The sequence below is a fragment of the Patagioenas fasciata genome, chromosome 2 (genome assembly GCF_037038585.1).
Source record: "Patagioenas fasciata isolate bPatFas1 chromosome 2, bPatFas1.hap1, whole genome shotgun sequence".
In the NCBI taxonomy this organism is placed as follows: domain Eukaryota; kingdom Metazoa; phylum Chordata; class Aves; order Columbiformes; family Columbidae; genus Patagioenas; species Patagioenas fasciata.
The window spans coordinates 126,013,275-126,034,710 of record NC_092521.1 but is presented as its reverse complement, the minus strand read 5'-3'; the positions used below and the strand labels follow the sequence as shown (position 1 = coordinate 126,034,710).

At 41.3% G+C, this 21,436-nt stretch overlaps 1 protein-coding gene across 1 annotated transcript in view; it reads left to right on the top strand.

Annotated features, from left to right (window-relative positions):
* The window catches only part of TGFBR2 (transforming growth factor beta receptor 2), a 60,278-nt gene that overhangs the window by 24,620 nt on the left and 14,222 nt on the right, over nucleotides 1-21,436 (top strand). The window contains exons 2-5 of the mRNA XM_065831079.2: nucleotides 2,361-2,532; nucleotides 4,204-4,394; nucleotides 16,420-17,219; nucleotides 21,276-21,417. Coding sequence (XP_065687151.1) covers nucleotides 2,361-2,532; nucleotides 4,204-4,394; nucleotides 16,420-17,219; nucleotides 21,276-21,417 — 1,305 coding nt within the window. The remainder of the gene's footprint in view (nucleotides 1-2,360; nucleotides 2,533-4,203; nucleotides 4,395-16,419; nucleotides 17,220-21,275; nucleotides 21,418-21,436) is intronic.

Below are 21,436 nucleotides of genomic sequence, written 5' to 3'. Positions count from 1 at the left end.
ATTGAATTGCTGCATTTCAGATCGTTGAGAGGTTTTTTTTTTTCTTTTTTGATCAAGTTGCTTGGTTTGGATATCCCTCCTTGGAAGAGGTCCAAACATATTTTCATATGTTTGTTCCAGTGGGTGAGTCTTGGCAGAACTTGGAATAGCTGGGGACAGCACAGGAACGGGCCCTGCCTCTCAACAAACATCATGTGCTTGAACCGGTTTACTTAGGGTCTTGCCTTCACGTGACTTTTGTCTCCACCACTGCCAGCACTAGAGAGGACTGACTCGAGTTGGTGCCTCAGAGGTGAAAGCAGTGTAGATGCAGCTAAAATTCTTTGCCGTTTGAGCAGCAGAAGTCCTTCCCCTGCGCTCAGTTTGCGCTGCTTGGCACCCTGCCACACACAGGTTTCCTGTGTGAGCTTGGATGAGTCACTTCATCTCTCCCTTGATATTTGTCTGTACCGTTCATCCAGGCTTTTAGGGCCGTAGATTGTCTCTTACTGGGTAGAGGTACAGTCACTTGTTATCAAATTGGTTTTAATATTACTGGAACCTACATAAATCAATACAGTTATTACTTTCTCTTCAACATCTAGTAAATAGGAGGTACCATCCAGAAGAGAGGAATAATTTGCCAAAATGATTATTATAGTAACACATATTTTATAGAACACTAGATTCAGGACCTTTTGAGTTCCTACCACACCTACTTCAATGAGGCTTTGTTCTTCTGCCTGTCCTCAGGGAGTTGTTGCAACACAAATAATTAAGAACAAGAAAAGTTTGCCTGGGGCTTGAAATTCAGCCAGCCTGTAAGTTACTGCCAGCATTCTCCACCCAAGCGCTCCCAGCGAGCTCCTCATAACCCTCCCCTCTGTGTAGGAGCTGCTTCTTTACCATTAAAATCATAGGGAGTTTTGCTGCTGATTACAATGGCAGTAAGATCAGAGACCTTAGGTCAGTACCAAAGCATGTAATGATGAGAAGGATTTGTGATTTAGATAAAGAGGGAAGACTTTTATCTCAGTCCCTCACGATGGCTCAGAAATCCATTGAAAATGTTACCAAGAGGCCTTTTTATTTCCTTCTGGAAAAAACATGTGTATTTAATTCCTGTAATAAAATATTCTAATGGTAGTAAATAGTGAAGTTCTAGAAGCAAAAAATTGATTTCTCAGCTAATGGAGGAGAGAGGGGGAAATTACAAATCCCTGGTTGCCTATTATTGCTTGACTAGCAACATTTGGCCACAAAGAGCAGTATGAATATAGTTTTACCAGTCAGGTAGCTACAAGAAAAGGGTTGTGCTGTGTGAAGCCCAGTTTATCTTTAAAGTGGTTCAGCCTACTTTTCCAAATATATTACAAAATGAGTCAGACTGAAACTGTTGTAGATAGTCTGCTCCACTTCACATAGTTGCATATTCATTTCAGCTTTAGAAAAAAGTTTATGTTGGCGTTTTCTGTTCCTTGTAGTCACACTGGCTTTTTTAAAATAGTTTTTGAACTAAAAATATGTTTCCTGAAATTCATACACTGGGACGAAAAAAATCTCTTCCCTTACTGCTACCACAGATAGTGAGTACTAAGACTCAGAATGAGTAAACAGGTAATGCTTCAATGTCAGGGTGCAGAAATGTAACTGTTGGGTCAAAGTAGACTTCTACAAGACAGACTGCCATTGCAAGTGAGTTTGAGTTCAAGTCCCTTAAGTTAGCCCAGGAAGACTCCAGTAGCAGATTACATGAACTGCACAGATGCCCTATTGCATTTCCAGCTCGAGTTTCACCCACAATCTCTAGCAGACCATCTGCCTTAAGCTGAAAGTCAGTTCCAGCTCTGTGTTGTTCTATGTGAACAGAAATCAGATTAGGGCCAAGACGTGGGTTATGCCTCTGGTTTTGTAAAGACAAACTTTCAAAATTCATCATGATCCATGTAATAATGATGTCACCCACCTAATATGCATTCCCACTATGGTATCCACAGTTACTTTGGCACACAGGTCATGATGCAATATATTGTGCACGGGGGACAGACTCACTGCCTGTAAGTAATGCAAATGGGTGACTGCAGAGTGGTTATTTCAGTGCAAACTGGACTCGGAATAATTTTGATTCTGCAAATAACAAAGCAACTTTGGCTCCCTCTGAAGTCAACAGAAGCTGATTTCACTTTTCAAATTCACTTTGATAAACCTGTTCTTGCCCTGTTGTAAAGAAGATTGGTGGTTGTGAAAGACCAAAGATTTTCTAATCTGAATGTTTACTGATGCTGAGAACCTTATATTTGTAATAAGCAATAACACAATCTGATAATCTACCATTACTGAGTTTTCTTCTCTTTTTCTTCTCTTTTTTTTTTTTCCTTAAGCTGAAAATATGTCACCTGTAGACAGAAATAAGGAAAATGGATTGCAAATGCCAAACCTATGCAAATTTTGTGACATTAAAGTAACTACCTGCTCAAACCAACATCAGTGCAAGAGCAACTGCAACATCACAGCTATCTGCGAGAAGAATAATGAAGTTTGTGTTGCTATATGGTAAGTTATTGCTTCATGCAGGTGGGGAGGAGAGCACACCCATGTTCGTCATTGCTTAGTACTTTCTTCAATTGCTCTGATATTCAGAATGTCCCTGCTACCTTGCCAGGCTTTGCTCTCTGGCTTCCAACTCACATTTCTGCTCAGCATACTGAGAGTTGTTTGAGGCTAACAACAATTCTGATATGAAATGTTCTGGCGACTTTTTTCTTTTAAAACAGTTCTGTTCCAGCTTATGCTGTTATTGGAAAGGGGCATGGTTTTTTTTTGCTCAAACCATTAAGCTGCATCCACCCACATCACTTCAAGTAGAAAAAGAGTTGAGACTCAGAGAGCATTGTGGTGACATTTGTTGAAGACAGACAATCCTCTCTCAGGTTTCAAAGTGAACTAGATTATGTAGATCTATCACAGGAGGCTTATTTACCATGTATAGGCAGAAATACTTTCTCTCAAAGGTAAAAAAAATCTTCTGTGCATATAGTGACTCTGATGTAAGCGTGGTGCTTTTTATATAGCATATGTCTAGGTTCAAATAAATTAAGGGTATATGAAAATGAGTTGTAAACTTTTTTTAGGATTCGTTGACTCTAAACTTGCATTCCAGTATAAAAACTGGGGTTTTGCCTCTCCATAAATGGTAAGCCAATCCTAACAAAGAAAACCAAAACCACTCTTAATGAGTTCCTAAGTGGACAAAAGGAATAGAACTGAGTATTTGCAGCATTGCTGGTAATTTAGGAACATAGTTAGAACCACTCACAGAAAGACACAATTAATTAATTTACTGAGGGATTAGTTGTGTCCATTGACTCGAAGAGATGTTCAGCATAAGTGGAAGTAGACACTTGAAGTGCAGAATCAGTCCAGGGTGCTGTTCCATGTTTGTCCTGTGCTCCTTTAGTAAGCGATCAGTGTCTATTATCACTGTGCAAAGTGGCTGTAATGCAATGTAAGATACACTCTGGATTTTTCATGCTAATTTGTGCAAAAGACAAATGAGTTGAGAACTGTATTTAAAGTGTTCTTTGCCTCTGAGTCTTGCATCAATAAAGTGAAATCTGTGGAACAGGACAAAACACAGGAACATGGTCCAGATCATCAGCTGTAAATATTGCCCTGACAGTGAGGCATTGCTGGCTTGTACGAGTTCTGTGGTTGGGTTTGGATTTGTTTGTTTGTTTGTTTATATAGGGATAGCTCCTTCAATGCAGAAATTGTGCTGATCGTAGACTTCAAAAATAAAATGAAAAGGCCAACTCACTAGAAATTCCCAAGATTTTGAGGAAATAATTCAGTTTTTATCATAATTTCCCACAGATTTCTACTGTCTGCACAGTGACCACAAAAACCAAAAGTATGTTCTGAAGTTCACAGCAGTTCATTGAGCATTAGCTTGAATAATTCTGGGTGAGATTTTCAAAGAGACTTATTGGAGCTTAGTGGTAATATGATACAGGAATAGCCGTGCCATTGTACAAATGCCCCAGTGTGAGGAGTCCAGACACAGCCAAATTTATCCCATTCAGGAAAGCCAGGGAAGAACATGTGATACTCTTGAAATCCCATTCGAGCTCTCAAAAGAGGCAAACTTTGGTCAGGCACAGTCCTGTCTGGTCGCTTTGTAAAATACTCCTCCTTTGATTTCAGTTTTCTCCTTTTCATTTTTAGGCGACAGAATGATGAAAATGTGACATTAGAAACAATATGCCATGATCCCCAGAAAAGACTCTATGGTCACATATTGGATGACTCCAGCTCAGAGCAGTGTTTGATGAGGGAAAAGAAGGAAGATGGGGGATTGATGTTCATGTGTTCCTGTACAGGGGAAGAGTGCAATGATATGCTCATTTTTCCATCAGGTAAGTTTAATAATTTACCCTGCATTCCTAGGCTGCACCTTACAAGTGGTAGTAAATGTGCCATACCAATGGACTCTGCAATCACATTTTGTGGAGGAAAACTTCTAGTGGCAGGAGATATTTTGGTCTCTTCTGAGTCTTGCAAAATCTCAACCTTTTTTTCTGTGTTACAAGGATATTTCTTGCCAGACTATCTTCCTTTTGAAGTAAGTCTGATACATTGCACTCAAAAGTTGATGGGAAGAAGGATGAAAACAAGATGTTTAGAGTTATTTTGTTGACATGTCAAAATGAAACATATGCTAATTACATTATAAAACATAAACAAGAGGCAAATGCCATATTTAAGGTCCTACCTCTTCTAAAAGGCTGTATTGCCGTAGCGTGGCATCTGCATATACAGATACTACTGGGTAACTTGATAGGATGTGAATATCAAGTCAGCTTCTCTGTTGTAACTAGCCATCTGCACTTGTTCTGTGGTAGGCGTGAAGTAGCTAGAAGGTTCCTTCACTGGTGGATATGCTACCTCATGCTTAATGCAGTACAAGGACTTGGTATGTGAGTGCAGTTAAACCAGTGAAATTTGAGTATAGATCAAATCACGAGTGCATAACCTGTCCCCATTCTGCTTCATGAATGCCTACATCGAATAGTCCAAGTACAGTAAAGGCAGTGGAGATGTAGGCATTGCTGGTGGACCTCAGGCTGCACATATAGATGTGCTTGTGTGCACACACCCACCTCATTTTATTTTCTCCTACCTGCTAGATCACACAATGATTCCTTTACTGAGATTAAGTCAGTTCTCTCATAGGCATGTCTGAGGCTTCCTGTGGAGAATTTTGTGTGCACACACTTCTAAATGAGTATGGCACACAGCACCCATCCTTATCACCTGTAAATTACTCAGAAAAGGATATAATCAAGTCTTCATTATCTGAGATAACAAAGGGCTGAGGCACTGTTTCCATTCCTAGGAAACATGGTGTATGGCTTCACCAAGGCAGACAACCAAGTGAGTTTGCTTCCCAGCCCTCCAAGAAGGCTGACTAGTTAAGGTTGCAAAACCACACCAGATTAGCCAAGGGCGAGCTAGAAAGTCTTTGCTTCCCTTGGCCTAGGCTGTCCACATCTGTTGCCACCTCCTCCCATCTTCCTCATCCCCTCCCTAAGCTTGATTTGAAACCTGACAACCTGACTGCTGATCCGTGGTTGTATGACCAACCCTTACTTGGGTGGGCTTTAAAGGAGTTGAAGTAAATACTGGTAATGATGTGAACACAGGTGGTAGACCCAGGACTTTGTTCTAAAAGATTACCTTGATTTTATTGATGAGAAAGTGTTCACAGTGAAAAGATCTTACTGTATTTCAGCTGTCTAGAGTTTTTATACAAAGCAAACCACACCCTTGTGGATTTTGGCTAATTTGTTATGAATTAGTCATGTTATAGCTGTTTCTCCTGGAGCTATGTAGCTGAATACAATCACTCTTGACGAATGTGTGTCTTCTGTGTGTATGTTTATGAAAAACCATTCTATAAATTCAACACCAAGTGCCTTCATTCTCATCAATTCTGCAACCCCCCTCACACTTCCAGAGCTGCCGAAAAGGAGCTGTATTATAAATTAAAACCCAGTCTTTTTACCCTAATTCTTTTCACTCTTGAGAGCACAACTTTTTCTTCTAAGTCATGTGCTGTAAGCACTCTACGTGACTCATGAAAACTGTGCCCTGCATTCACATGTAGTAAGCGCGTAACTACAGATAAAAATTAAAGTAATGTAAAACTTCAGTTTGAAACATTTCCAGTTCATTCACAAACACAAGCATTAACTCCAGTTGGGAGGGGGTAGAGTCGAGGCTTTGTCATTCCTTTTTTATTGTTGTGGATTAGTGTTCCTATTAAATGAAAACAGCCCCTTTGGATTGCCTGCTGGGTTAGCCATGGCAGGAAGACAAACGATTTTTACAGTATCAGACATGCGGTTTCCTGTCTGTGTTTAACTTTGAGCAGAACATCACAGCCAGCTGGTCCATGGCTCCTCCAGACAACTAGATAATAGCCTGCAATCATTTTGCCTTTGGAATGACTGTCATGCAGATCTATTCTGTACATTGTTCTTACCTTTTTTTTTCTCTCTACATTTCTTGTATACCAGAGCAAGAATTTTTGCAGTGGTTTTGCACATCCTGTCATTTTAGAGAGTGGGCAAAAGCTAATTTAAAAAAGCCCAATAAAAAAGTGTTTGTACACATTTATTAGCAGAGACTGAGACAATAAAGAAGACTGTAATTTTTCACTTGATAATCACAGCCTTTCCTTCCAAGCTATTGCTGTAAATGATCAGTGTTCTAGCTTTTCTTCCTCCTGGGTGCACGTTTAAGACAGACCAGATTTAGTTTCTTCCTGGTGTTTCTGAGGTAAGAAAGAAAATTGTGGATAAGGCAACAAGTTCTAATTTCCACCAGAGGTTAGTCACTACATTCCAGTGATTCACAGCTGAGCTGTTATTGCTTGTAGAATTGATTTAATAGCACTATTCGCTTGTGTCAGTCTTGACTGAAGGGTAAACCTCTGACTGTATTTTTAGACACAAACATCTAAAAGTTTTGGGTAGTGGGAGATGTTGTGACTCACCCAAGGGTGGCTTTGTAAATGTTTGAAGTAGTTACATCCAAATCAAATGCCTGTTTCTTGGATGGACTTCCGTTTAAACTGCCAATCTGTAAAATAAGCAAGATGTGTTCAGACATGTGCCTAAACATGCCTGTAGTTCTGCTGTGTCAGGGGGCTTCTGACCCTGATTCAAATCAGGCCGTGGGCAGCTGGCAGAAAATACTATGTGTAGAACCACTCCAAACAATGTCTGTAGTTCTTGGAGAAATAATATACAGAAGACAGGTAGCCATTGCAAATCTGGCTACTCTGTGTTTATTTTTTAATCTCTCTCATTTTTTGCCAAACAAAATTGTTGGTGACTGGCAAGCAGTTTATACCCGTGTGGTGGAAAACTGCTTCTCACAGCAAAACTCAATGCCAGGCTGTTTTAATTATTATTTATTCAAATGTCTAATGTCAGTGTTAGCAGAAGGCAAAGCTGAGGAGGAAAACCACTGGAAAAGGTTAGCCAAAATCAGGGAGTGAAAAACTCTGGCTGGCTAGAAGTTGGCTAAGTGACAGACAGGGCCTGGTTCTGCTGTCATGGAAAAGATGAGTGCAGGACTGAACTGCCAGGGTTTTTTCCTCTCTGATGTCTAGTTGTGGCTGGTGGATCTTCTGCGTCTCGCTTTGCCTCCTGATGTTTTGACCTGTTGTGATGAACCAGGTCTGTCTGTAGCTGTTTGCACAGTTCCAGGCCTCCACTGGTGTTTGGGCAGCTTTATTCCTCAGCCTTCCCTTCGTCACACCATCTCCCAGCCTCTGTTCATCAGCCAGTGCGAGCATGACAAATGCCTAATGAAGTTATTATTTATTAACAATCCTAAGCTATTTGACTGAGGTCAAGGCTTGTTTACCTGAAGGAACCAAGTAAGACTGTTCTCTTTCCAGCCTCGTGTCTGACCCGTTCTCCATGGGTAGAGATGACCAGGCATTCATTGTAGCCTACCTGCTATGCAGTGCAACTTCTTCCTACAGGGCTGGGTCATTCTGATGCATTCATTCAGCAGAGTGCAAAAGGGTGACCCCAGCACTGGAGACTGCGGACAAGAAAATAAATCCTTTAAGTACAGTTGTCGTGATACATGCAGTTGTTATCCTGCACATCAAGTTCAAATCTCAGTAAAAATATGGAGATCTCAAAATCAGGAAGCGGGATTTGCAGACCTGTAGCCCAGCTCTATTTGTTCTAGAGTTATTGCATTCTAATAAGTTACCTGGTGATTGTTTTTCATCTTCATCTTGCCACACTATGGAGATCTCCAGGCAATTTGTAACCAAGGTTTCTGTGGGATAGTTCAGGTAGTCTCTGTGTATTCCTCAAACACTGCAAGATAAGATCAGTATTTTGGGCATTCCTAGCTGGTGCTAAGATAGGAAAAACCTTTAGCAGCAAAAATGTATACAATTTTTAATGACTGTCTGAATCATCTAAATGGTTGCCCTGAAATATCAAAATTCCTGTGACAGAGATGACTGACAGGCCAACAAGAGTTTATGAGAATACTGAAGCTAATTGGGGAAGTATGTCTAAGCAAGAGAGGGTGTTGTGCTGCTAACAATCTTCACATTGGGTTTACTAATTTTGCTAATTGAGAGTGTAAGAAACGTAAGTATTTGATTAATCAATTGTGGCTGAGTCATTTGCCTAAATGAATTACAGCCTACGGATTTGCAGTGTGTCAAGTGCTGAGATTGCTCACTGTGTACGGTTGTTACCTGGGAGACCTGGTATTGTTCTGCTGCCTGAACCAGCGCAAGCACGCCTGTGTGATGCCTTGTCCGGTGCCGAGATCACAGGAGATGTGGATAATGTTTTAGAATTTCCTTAACTTGGTATCTCTCGCTTGTCTCTAACATATTGCCCCTGTCTTTTCCTTTCTTTCTCTCCTTTTCCTCTCCTTACTAGAGTCAAAGCATTAGTGATTGTACATGGCTACATAGGAGGATCTCAGACTTAAGAGCAGACTTAGGACCTGTGCACAAACAGCCGCCAGGCCATACATGCTCATGTGATGAGTTGTCCAGTGCTCAAGGAACAGCAGAAGGCACATGATTACAGCTGGACTGCTTCCAAGTGGATTTTAAGAAAGGCTTTCATTAATCTCTTTTTCTGTTCTCCAACTAACATGTTCAGAAGGTAACTGTCTTCCAGCTGCCCCATAAAAGAGGTCAGTAGCATTGCATAACGTTGCGCAGAGCCTCTCACTGCTTATGTATTGGCATTGTTCTCTATGTTTCCTCTTAGGTATTTGCAGCCACAGAGTCCCACCCAATGCCTGCAGCTGTGTGTAACCAAAAGAGAGGCTGTCTAATACTGAACGTCTGATTCACTTAGTGGGATCGAAAGGAAACAGAATAGAAAAGGCAAAAAAAGCCAAAATTTTGTTTTGCTCTATATTTTTTAGATTATTTGCTTCCTAAGAAAATAACCATGCAGAGCTCAGTTACAGATTTGTAAAAATCTGTAAAAAATTTGTAAAAACAAACTAGGCAGAGCTCTTCCAGACTGGTTGGCATATTTGTTACAATTTGCATCACTTGAGAGCTTAATAAGTGTGGGAATGTGGCCAACCTTTTACCAGGTTGTCATGGAAGAGACTTTAATAATTACAGACAGAAACAAACTGTAACTAACACTGGCAACATAATATTTTGGGAAAGGTTGGAGGGGTGAAACTCAGGCTGAGAATAAAAATAGTGGTTTATGTGTGGCATCTGTTAGAACATATTGAAACTGGAGAGATTGATTTGTTCCAGAAAACCACCAGCAAGCAGCAGCAGACACTGAGTTGTATAGCTGAGGCATGTATCACAGAAACACAGTTCACATCATGTAAAGTTAAACTGTGTCGGCTTTCAGATTGCTGAGTTGGAAAGCTCAGCTGCAAAAGTCAAAATGTGTGAGAGATGCCATGTACACACAGTGAAGTGACCTGTTAGAATGGGAGAGATAAGAAGGGAATGCATCCAGGGGTGGGAGATTTTAAGCAAATGGGTGCTGTGCCAGCAAACTGAGGAATTACACTTTCTAGCCAGCAGTGAGGGAATAAAACAGCTACAAACTGTTTGTTCTGTCTTAGAGCTTTATAGTTTCTTAAACCTCCTGGGTGCTGAATAGCATACTTGGCAATCAGTTGAAAAATGAAATTCTGCTTACAATAGATAAAATATCCATTACTTCATTGCTGCCCAGCCTTTTTACTGAAGTAAGGCACTCAGAGGCAATCAAGTTGCCTGCCTCCCACCCCCATGTCTTAAGATGGAGCCATTCCCATCATGTGACGGACACATATGTGTCACTATTCCCACATGTAACACGTATAACTGGGTCATGTAACTGAGGATTTTCCCCAGTCATAACAGAGATGTCTTGAGTCCTGATCACTCATTCGTGGGTAGTTATGTGCCAGGGGCAAAGCTACTCACCCCAGTGAAGGTCAGCATTGAGTGTGCCACAACTCTCCAAAACTGCTCATACTTTTGCCTTATTACCTCTGGGGAAAAGTGGTAAATGCTGGCACTGGGCAATGGCCTGCATTAAGTGCTCTGAGGGCTGGGTCTGGTTTGCCAACCATGTATTGACTGCAGAGCAGCATCCAGGCTGGCAAATGACCAACAAGTCGAGTGAAGGCGTTCCCATACCTTTGAGTAAACATCCTTAGGGCCTAAATTCTGAGCCAGGAGGATGGCACTGCTTTAGAAAGACAGCTTTAGAAACAGGCTGTAAGGATGGCTTTACCTTGTCACTTCTGCTGTCTTGGAGCCCCAATAGCAAGCTAGACGGAGCTGCCAGCTATCTGAACTAGTGCCTCTTCAGGAGGCTGCTTCAGCAGATACTGTGTTTTGGATACCCTGGCAGTATCCTTTTTAGACTAAAAGATGAAGGCGTACAGCTCAAACACAAGTTACTGGCCTTGACAGACTGGGTATACCTAGTCCCAAAAAACTCTTGTCAAATTCAGAAACTGCCTGCAGGAATTTAACTTTCAGAAAAGTCTACAAGAAATGTCAGGGTTAATTTTCCACTGAATAGCAAGATAGAGTCCACTCTCTTTTTAAAATCTAGTGATCTCTGTCTTCTGCTATCAGATGGTTCAGCGTAGAGCTTAGGGAGGGAGGGGTGGAACTGATTTCCTGCCCCACAAACCTATTAAGTTGAAAAAAAAAAAAACAAACTTCATCTCCAGTGAGGATGGAAAATTAAAGTGTTTCCAAGAAACTGTCAAGATAAAAAAACGCAGGTTAGTTTGAGGTGCAGCATTTGAGTTTGGTTATTTCCAAGTGTTTTGTATCAAGATCAACTATTGTCTAAGTAAAAAGACCCTTCCCCCAATAAAAAGGCCCCCGCCCTCATCACACAGCCCCAAAAATAATGCCTATAGAATTAGCAAAAGTTTTTAAACATAAAAGTTGAATCAACTTTCAGACCACTTTTATCCTCAGGATAGGGGTTTGTTTCAGGGAAAAGTACAGGAATGTCAGAAGCAGTTTCTGAGAATCAACATTTCCTATCTAAAAATGTTTTGCTGAAGATTTCCAAGCCATCTTAATTCTAAAAAGACAAAAATCAGGAAGGTGTATGAGACACTGAACTACAGAATTTCATTGTCACTTGAGGATTCTTAAAGAGATAAACTCAGTTCCCCCAAACAGCTGCTCAGAGTCTGTGAAACTTCTTTTCACCGAAAATGAACCATTTTATGGAATCAGTTTTCATCCAGAAAGTAGAACTAAGGGAGGGGCAGACTTTTTCATATTTTATTGCCTTGTGTCTTGCCCAGAAATTGGTACACATGTAAGGTTCAAACTTGCATTTTATCTAATTGGGAATAATCAGAGATGAAAAGCTCTTCCCTGAATGAAACAGAGTAGGACTTGAACTTGGGAGCTCCCATACCCCAGACTAGTATTTTCACTGGTAGGGATTCAGCACTCGCATCTCTTGCCAAATTGCAACATTTGAACAGAATTCTGTTTATGCAAAAACATTCAAAAAGTGTTACTTTTCATTCCAATGTGGAACTGAAACCAAATTTTGAAACCTCAGAATTGCTGTCCTCCAGTCAGCTCAAAGGGCTGCTTTGTGTCTCAGGAGCTTGCAAAATAACTAGATCGCAGTCCTGGGTTTGGGCCTGTATTTTGTGACTGTGTGCTTCTGGGGGGGTTTAGGATACTAGACAAGCTTGCAATACATCAGTGTTGACATATTTAACCTGAGTTCTGCCAATATCAAATATATTCTTGCCCTACTGTGCAGCTTTGCCTAGCAGTTGAGTAGGCAGCAACTTCAGAACTCACATAAGAAGCAACCAGCACTGAATTGGTTCTGTCAGGATGGGCTGTGCATTTCTGCTGCCCTCTGCTTTGCAGTGCAGATCCTAGTTTTATTGCCATTGTTTTATTTCTTGTTTCCAAAGTTCATTGACACCAAAGTTCTATCAAAGGCATCCAATCCAACCTAGAGAATTTGCAGGCAAAGCGATGTTGTGCTTTGAAGCTTCCTGACTGAACAGGGGCTGTACAGTGTTTCCATTTTCCTTGGCACCTGAGCCTTATTCCCTCAAGGCTTTGGTAGTGTTAAGGGTTGTGCAGATGGCTTGTGCTTAGTTTAAACCACATACAGGAAGCTTTCTTTTAGCTCTACTTCTCTATTGTTATGCTATATTAATAGGTTCTTTTGAAGCTTAAGAAAGGACTAATCTGCCTAAATAATAGTTCTGGGTGGGGAAAGTTATTCAGGAACATGTTTGCAAAACCTGAAAGGCTGTTTCATTTAACCATTTCCTTGCTTTTGCCTGTGCAGCCAGGTTTTGCTCATTGTGGGGCTCAGAAAAAGGAAGCTGAACTCCCGTTTTTGAAACTGTGGGGTTTGAGTCATAGGTATTTTTAAGCAAATGAACATATTTATTCTTAGATTCCTGTAGTCAAGCCAGAAAATGTTAGCTAGCCACTATGCAAACATTCAGATATGCTCTGAATTTTGATCCTGCCCTGAGTTTGTACATCGATTCAACAGAGAAGTACCTCAATCTTAGCTTGTGCTCAAAGGGCTGGTTTTGTTCTGCTCATGTCAGCAGTCGAAATCAAAGGCAGTTAGTTCCAGCAGTGCCCTGCTTGGACTGGCCATCCCTGCCACCAGCTCTTTGCTGCTGCTGTCCCCATTAATCCTGCTGGCAGGCAGCTCAGTCCTTTCGTGACCTCAGGGTTCAGCCTTGTCAGTCCTGACACTCCTTCTGCCAGTTGGGTGCTCATTCTTGCACTTCACAAACCTTGAGTGGGCCTTGCCTAGTGTCTTAAAAACTGAAAATAAGCACACCCTTCATCCCTGCTGCTTTAGGTGGGGATGTGCAGTCATGTGCTTGTCACCCCCTGCCTCTGTACTTCCTCCCAGAGATGGTGCCAAAGCAGATGTGTCATTTTTTAGGAGGGGTGCAGGGTGATACAGACCTCAGGGGAAGCAGCCAAACTGCTCAGCTTCTGCTTTGATTAATTTATTTTCATTCTTTTTCAAATGACATTGCCGACATCAAGGGTTTCTCCCTTCCACCCAGAAATCCCCCTGCACCACAAGAAGAGCTTTCTCTTGTGCAAAAAGAGGAAGAGACAAAGGGGCCATGAAGTCTGCTGGAGACTTCTCAGCTGTAGGCCAAAATAGTACAGCCTGCTCTAGGGCATTGTAGGAGTGATCAGAGACCTTCAGACAGGTAGCCAAAACAGTGAAGGAGTGGTGGCTTTGGGTGAGTTTCTTCTCAGTTAGAGCTGAACATGCATTCAACTACTTCCAACTGCTTGGACTTACGGCAGAAATTTGAAAGAGAACTGATACATCTCGGGTTTTTCTCCCTCATTTAGAAAGACATTTGTATTTCAAATATATAGGATACATACTGCAGCTCTGTGGAAAAGAAAAAGGACTTAAAGGGCCCTGAAGTGGCATGTTTATCTTTGTTAAAATTATACTACGTTATATGGATGACATATTACTCAGTTCCAAGAGCACAGTCAAAACTTCAAGCATGCTTTTCTGTGGTCAAATTAAAAAAAAAAAAAAAATCATCACAGTTTCATTCATGCAATTGTGGCCTGCTTGCAGCCAAAACTCCTAAGCAGCCATCCCATAACACAGTCAGTTGTCCTCCCCCAGGGTGTTTCCCGAGTTCTTTATAAAGCAGCTTTTCTGAGAGTGAAGAATGCACATGGGAGTAAGCAATGCAAATTTTCTGTTTACTGTCAGTGACATTGGACTTTCAAGATACAGTACTCCAGGAAGTGCTATATATAACCTGTTGTGGTTTTTTTTCCCCTCTTCAACACGTTGAGGAGCAGAAGGGGTGCCTGTAATCTGTGATGAACTTTTAAGTGTTTTTTTCTTATTTAAAACTACAAAAAGAAAAAAAAAAACACAAAAAAACAAACAAACAAAAAAAAAATTACTAATGTGTTGTTGCCAAGGAAAATCATTTGAGTATAAGGATTTGTGGTTTGCATAGGTGTGGAAGAAATTATTGTCTTAGAAGGGATTGGCTTCATTTTGCACAAATGAAGGAAATTAATCCTTTGTGGGTGCTTTTAGTGAATGCCACTGACCTGTGCTAGCCAGGAATGTCACTGCTAGAAAGGCACTTTCTCTCCCTTGAAACCTATGAGAGAGGCTAGGATTGAATTATTTGCTCTACATCAGGTTGATGAACCTTTCAAACAGAGGAAGCACATCCTGGTTCAGAATTCAGACCTTCTTCCAAATAAAGAAGAATGTACCCTTTAGGTGTCCCATCACCTGCCTTTGAATAGCTGATGGCTTGTGCTGCTTGCCAGCTGTGTTTCCCATGGAAAAGTGATTACAAGTGGAATTGGAGGGTCAGAGGTACTGCATATTCAAATTGTAAACTCTTTTCCTCCTCCCCTTTCAGCATTGCTCACCTTCGCTTTGGGAGGGGCAGAGTAGGGGAAACAGAAGCTTGTGGCAACTTCCCTCCAGACCTTATTAAACTTTTCATACTGACTTACTTGGCCCAATACACACAACCTGAGCCAGTGGCATTGCTGTAAGCATCTTCCAGAGCATTGTGCTGCCAACACGAACCCCTTGCTTACCTTTTGTTGCAGCTTCAGTCTTTTTAATCCATTCAAGTTAGACTCCTAGGGCTTCTTCCACTCAATCCCCACCCTCATGGAAAGATAATATAGTACATTCGCTCTGATTCAAAGGAGAAGTAGGGTGGCAAGAGTACATTTCCATGTGTCTGATCAAATCAGGTTCAGATGAACTCTGACCGTCCTTTAATCTGTTTTCAGAATTAAATTGCTCCCTTTTAAACTGTTTATTTTCCTGAAGAAATACTGAACTAGAAGGTCACTTGTAGAGGTGACAGGGCAGCTCTCACCTCTAGAATAATGTTCTGTACTCTTCCCAGAACATGTCCCTGTTCTAGAGTATGTGCCTGTTGTTCTTCCCTATCCCTGTATGTTCCACCTAAGAAGGTGTTAGTGTGTGGGCTGCACCAGCTAAGGAGTTTGAAGTGAACCGTCTACTGCTTTACAACAGGCAGCCAGCGCACAGCCAGCAAGTGGCACACAGAAGGTGTTTTCAGCTGCATAAATCCATGCAAAAAGTACGTGGGGGGTGACATTTCTCAGATGTGTCATACATGCATGATCGTGCCTGCAGCAGGATTCAAACAAACACCTGTGTATGTGCAGGTGTTTCAATTTGTTCTGGCGATGCTCTTTCACATACATCAAAGTATGAGAATGAGTTTTGTTTTTCAGATGTGTCTGCAGGCGTACATACTGTGCCTGAATATTAGCATGCAGTAGTTGTGTGCGGACAGGCTTCCTAAAGATGTCTTTACATGGATCCCACTGAAATATGCTGGATCTGGAGTGATAACTGGGCAAGTGAGGAATTCACATGCTGCATTGACTCTTTATTTATTAATCCAGTTCTTAGAAAAATTAATGTGTTCTAGTAATTACTGGTAAACAGGCAGATCTGTAAAGAATACATTGACAGAGTAAGTGCAGGAGACTTTGGCTATTTCATTCAGGGAAATGAAGGTTTCATCTATAATGTATTAACAGCCTGAGTGAAGAACAAAGTTACTAAATTACATTAGGTTCTTTCTCATTCAGTTCTGGCTTTTTATAAAATAAGCAGGCAGGGAAGTCCTGGTAAGTGGAGGCCTATACACAAAACAACACTTTGAAATAAGAAAGCAGTGATAATTTTTATTATCTCCTATTAGTGAAGGAGATCATTTATTACACTCTGGATAAAAATTACAATTATTGACAGCTTGCTATATCCATAAAGTTATGATATCATTTAATGTAGGCTTTCCTTCTATTCTTCTTTACAGATGACCCTCATAAGCCAGAGGAGAAAGATGAAATTTCCAAAGTCACCATCATAAGTCTTGTCCCATTACTGGTGATTTCTGTTGCTGTGATTGTCATCTTTTATGCCTACCGCACTCATAAGAAGAGGAAGCTCAACAAGGCATGGGAGAAGAATGTTAAGCCTAGGAAACATAAGGACTGCAGTGATGTTTGTGCCATTATCTTAGATGATGACCGCTCAGACATCAGCTCTACCTGTGCCAACAACATCAACCACAACACAGAATTGCTGCCCATTGAGTTGGATGTCGTTGTTGGCAAAGGAAGGTTTGCTGAAGTGTATAAAGCCAAATTGAAGCAAAACACATCGGAGCAGTATGAAACTGTGGCAGTCAAGATTTTCCCCTATGAAGAATTTGCCTCCTGGAAAACTGAGAAAGACATTTTTTCAGATGTAAACCTCAAGCATGAGAACATCCTCCAATTCTTGACAGCAGAGGAGCGTAAGACAGATCTTGGTAAACAGTATTGGTTAATCACTGCCTTCCATGCTAGAGGAAATTTGCAGGAATACCTCACACGGCACATTATCAGCTGGGAGGACCTCTGGAAACTGGGTGGATCCTTGGCCCGTGGGATTGCCCATCTGCATAGTGATCACACACCCTGTGGTCGCCCCAAAACACCTATTGTGCACAGAGACCTAAAGAGTTCCAACATCCTGGTGAAAAATGATTTAACCTGCTGTCTCTGTGACTTTGGGTTGTCACTGAGGCTGGACCCTTCTCTGTCTGTGGATGACTTGGCTAACAGCGGGCAGGTAAGTTAAAGTTTGAAGAGGCGGGTGTGTGGTATAACAGTTGGCGTATCAGTTCCTGGGGTGAAAAGAGGAAAAAAATCCTTAAGCTGCCATATTTACTTAAAACAGTGTTTATAAACACAGAGACTCTAAAGTTAACGTTAAAGCAACAGTGAGGTAAGTTGCAATGAAGGTTTTGCAATGAAGATTTTGCTCGGAATGGAAAGCTGCATATGTATATGATACAACCATCGGCTCTATACACTATGCACGCATGAACTTGTGATGGTTTGTGGTGTGCACACGCACACACATGATAAAGATGTGCTTGTCATGGGAGGTTGTGCCACAGCTTTCAGGCCTGACAGCACTATAGTTTTGTGTGAGGAGACCCACTCCAGGTGTACCCCAGCATAGGTGAAGTCAGTCATCTGTCCTTAAGGGTTGTAAGGGGAGAACTAGAGTGGTAGATAATCACTTGAAAAGGCAAAAAATAAACTTGTCTAAGAGTATGGCACATTCTCCATTTGGAAGTAAATGCAAGAATGTAAAATAAAAATACTTGCTCTGTTGTACTTTTTCAACTAAGTAGCATGGATAATACTCATCTACTCCATAGCTACACCTGGAAGATGTTTGCAAATGCTTTGAAGACAGAATTTTTCAATTACATCTCTGAATATTGGCTCTTCTAATGAAAACTCCTGTAGTAAATGCAGACAATACATATACATGTATTTTATGTTTATATTTTTATACAAAGGTCCCATCAAAGCCTGTCCATTTGCACTGACTTTTACTTCACATGGAACTAATATTTAGGTTTAGAACATTTCAAGGGACAGCTCTTCAGTCAGCAGTGCTCTGCTGAGTTCATGGGAGCTTTGCTATTTTTCATCTAATGAAGATTTGTCTTTGAAAGTCCCTTTAGTGAGAAGCAGCAGTCTTGGTCTCATTTTGAACGGGTTTATTAGCAGTTGTTGAGAGTGAATGATAACCAGGGAAGCCATATTTAAATAATACAAACACCACACACAATTACATATCATTTCTTTCCAGCATGCCCATGCCAGACCTTTTTGGAGTTCAGTGAAGTCATACCATGTTGTTAGTCATAAGATTCGTCCCATCTGAAATAAAGTGAAAACAGAATATTCATCCGTGTAAGGCAGGGGCTGTGAAACTCAACCCCACAGACACTTTGGCTGCTTAAGCCAACCCATATTTCAAACTGATTTCTCTGGCATTACTCACAGACACTTGGAAGCAGGAGGACAGTGTTGATATTGCCACTTCCACAACCCACGCTGACATGACAAAGCACAGGGCTGCCCCAAGCAGGTTGCTACTTTGGAATGGGTGTCCTTGAGGCTCACTGTTTTGTTTACCTCCAGTGAATCTGTTTGGGGGTGACCCAGCTAGTGTCATCCTTCTCTGTGACAAGGAGTATGATGGTGTGAAGTAACTCCACTTCAACCTCGGCCTTGATTCTTCTGGGCACACAAGCACCACCCACTGAAATTCCCCAACATGCCAACTTTAGAGCTCTAGCTTTTGCTAAAGGGGTCTTGCACCAGGGTTTGCCTTATGCATAATTTCTAAACTTTAGACTTTGACTCAAAGCCTTCCCACCAGGAGGTCCAATTTTTTAAAGTATATAATGGAGTTGACACACATTTTATTTCAAGAAAACCTCTAGCTTCTGATGAAATAAATGAGTGTAAGTATTTTACCATTTTTCTCTTCAGCCTTAAATGGTAATATTCAAGGCAAGTTGTTGGGGTTGCAAAGCTGTCTTCTTTCCCAACTACCCAAGCACCTTCCACATCATGCAAATGTAGCCGTTATTTGACCATAGAATACCAGTGCCCTTAGTGACTGCTGGAACCCATCTTTTTCACCCATTAGAATCTTTGCAGTCTTTTCAGTTTGGCCACCCATGATGGTTAATATTTGCAGGCATTACTTTATGTGAGTACATAAATGTGGACCTTTGTCCCATTGTGTTCAAAGGACTGGTAGGTCGTACCAAGGCCCATCCCCCAACAGCTTGAGAGAAACGTAAGGCTTTCAGTAAAAAAAAATCCAAAAGTCACAAAAATTATAATGTACCACAGGAAGAGAGAGAGAGAAAGCATACCCAGACTCCAGAGGGCAACCAGCTCTGAATTGCTGGAGTTTAGATAGCTAAAATGCCTGAGAGACTCAGGACTCACGTTTCGGTGAGATACAGACAAAGTGTCTTTGACCCAAAGACCTAATAATCTAAATGCAGATAAAGGACACAAGCAGAGTGGAACGCATGATAAATCCTAAGCAGGATGAAAATGGGATTTATTTGATACCATTCTTCAAATAATTTTAAATTTTCTCTGCTTTTTCCACTGTACTTTTTAGTTACAAGGTTTGATCCTCCATTGTCAAGCAAAGCTGCAGAATAATTTTCATTGCTGCAAAGAGGGTGCGAAATGTCAGACCCCAGAACAGCACTTTGTGACAATGATAAGAATCTGTATTTGGGCACCATTAGCTCCTGTTAAAATCAGCAGGATTTGGGGATGTGGGACTGTGGGCCATAGTGTATAGGTCACCCTTCTTAAGTGTTGGATAGGGTCTGCTTGGGGAAGAAGTTGTGTGTTGGGAAATGGATGGGAGGTAGGAACAGTCTCTGGTGCAGAGTTTCCATACGTTTATGTTCTGTAGGGGAGAGAGATGCTGATCAACTCAGTGGTGCTGAGACATGATTGTCCCAATTACCCGTTCAGTATTTAGCTGTTGCTCGGGTGCTTGGCCTTAAATTCATCACAGAGTCTACGTAATAGCGAATTTAAACTTGGAACTGGTCACACAGGTTTTTTTTTTCTCCTCCCTGTTTATAAAGGTTTTGATCCCACAACGATACGGATATTTTTGACACAGAAATTCTTTGCTGTTGCAGGGTCTTATGACAAAGCAGTGTCCTTGATCTTTCCTTCTATCTTCTTACAGTGTATTGCACTTTTTGTGGAACTTCCTTCCATTTGCCCTAAGCCTGGAGTGATAAGACGTGTTTACAGAAGCTTGTAAAATAGATGTCGTAGGGCTCTCTCGGGAGCTGTACATTTGCTATGTGGCTGCCTGCAATTGCAGACCCAGTAACTGAAATGGTCTTTTGCAGTCCTGCTTGCGGCTGGGCTCTGGAGCGATTGCTGTAGTGCAGTCTACAGGTAGTTCATTTGAATCACAAGTCCTACTGCATCCCCCTTTAGTGCTTGTTCCTCTCTGTGATTAACCAGTCTCCAATTTGAAACTGTCTTGGCCTGATCAGACTTGTTATGTTTGCAGTTTTTCAAGAGGGATACGTTTTTATATCAGCCCCATGAAGGGTTTGTCATTTGAAAGCAACTGTTAAGTGATCCAAAAATTCTTCCTTGAATGATTTCTTGTGTTAAAAACAGACATTTAAACTTTGCCTTCTGTAATCAAGGTCATAATCTAGATCTCAGCAAAGCTGCTAAAATAATTGCTGAGAATTGCTCAGTATGAATAATCTTTATGAGAACAACTTTTCAAACAAAGGGACCAATCTTTGGGTTTGATTCAAATGTGTGCTTCTGCATTCAGTATTTGTGAATTTGCTTGCTTCTGCCAGGTCCGCATTTACCATTTTCCTTTTAAGCCTACCATGAAAAGAAACAGCTAACTCTGTAATATGCAGTGCAAAAGAATACAGTGTGTTTCTTGCTCATCTGAAAGACAGTCAGAGGCAATTGCTTCAGACCCAAAGGGCAGAGTTTATCTTTGAACAGCCAAAGAGTGAGAAAGCTTGTTAATGTCAAAATTATTTGCTTAAGGAACTAGGGGCTAAAAAGGGCTTTTTTTTTTTTTTTCTTTACCAAGAGAGGTGCAAGTAAGTTGGTAGTCAGGACAATGCTAGATTCCCCTGGCAGCAAGAAAGTGTGACCTGTGCCAAGTATGGCCTGAATTTTTGGATACATGTCAAATGGCACCGTTTCTGTGAAAGCTGAAGTTAAATCACAGCAGAGTCCAAACATGAATTACAGTTGCAGCTCCTGAGCTCCCCCCACTCTCCTACAGGTTGGCACAGCAAGGTACATGGCCCCTGAGGTTCTGGAGTCCAGGATGAACCTGGAGAACGTGGAGTCCTTCAAACAAACAGATGTGTACTCCATGGCTTTGGTCCTCTGGGAAATGACATCTCGCTGTAATGCCATTGGAGGTAAGTGTCGTCAGTTTTC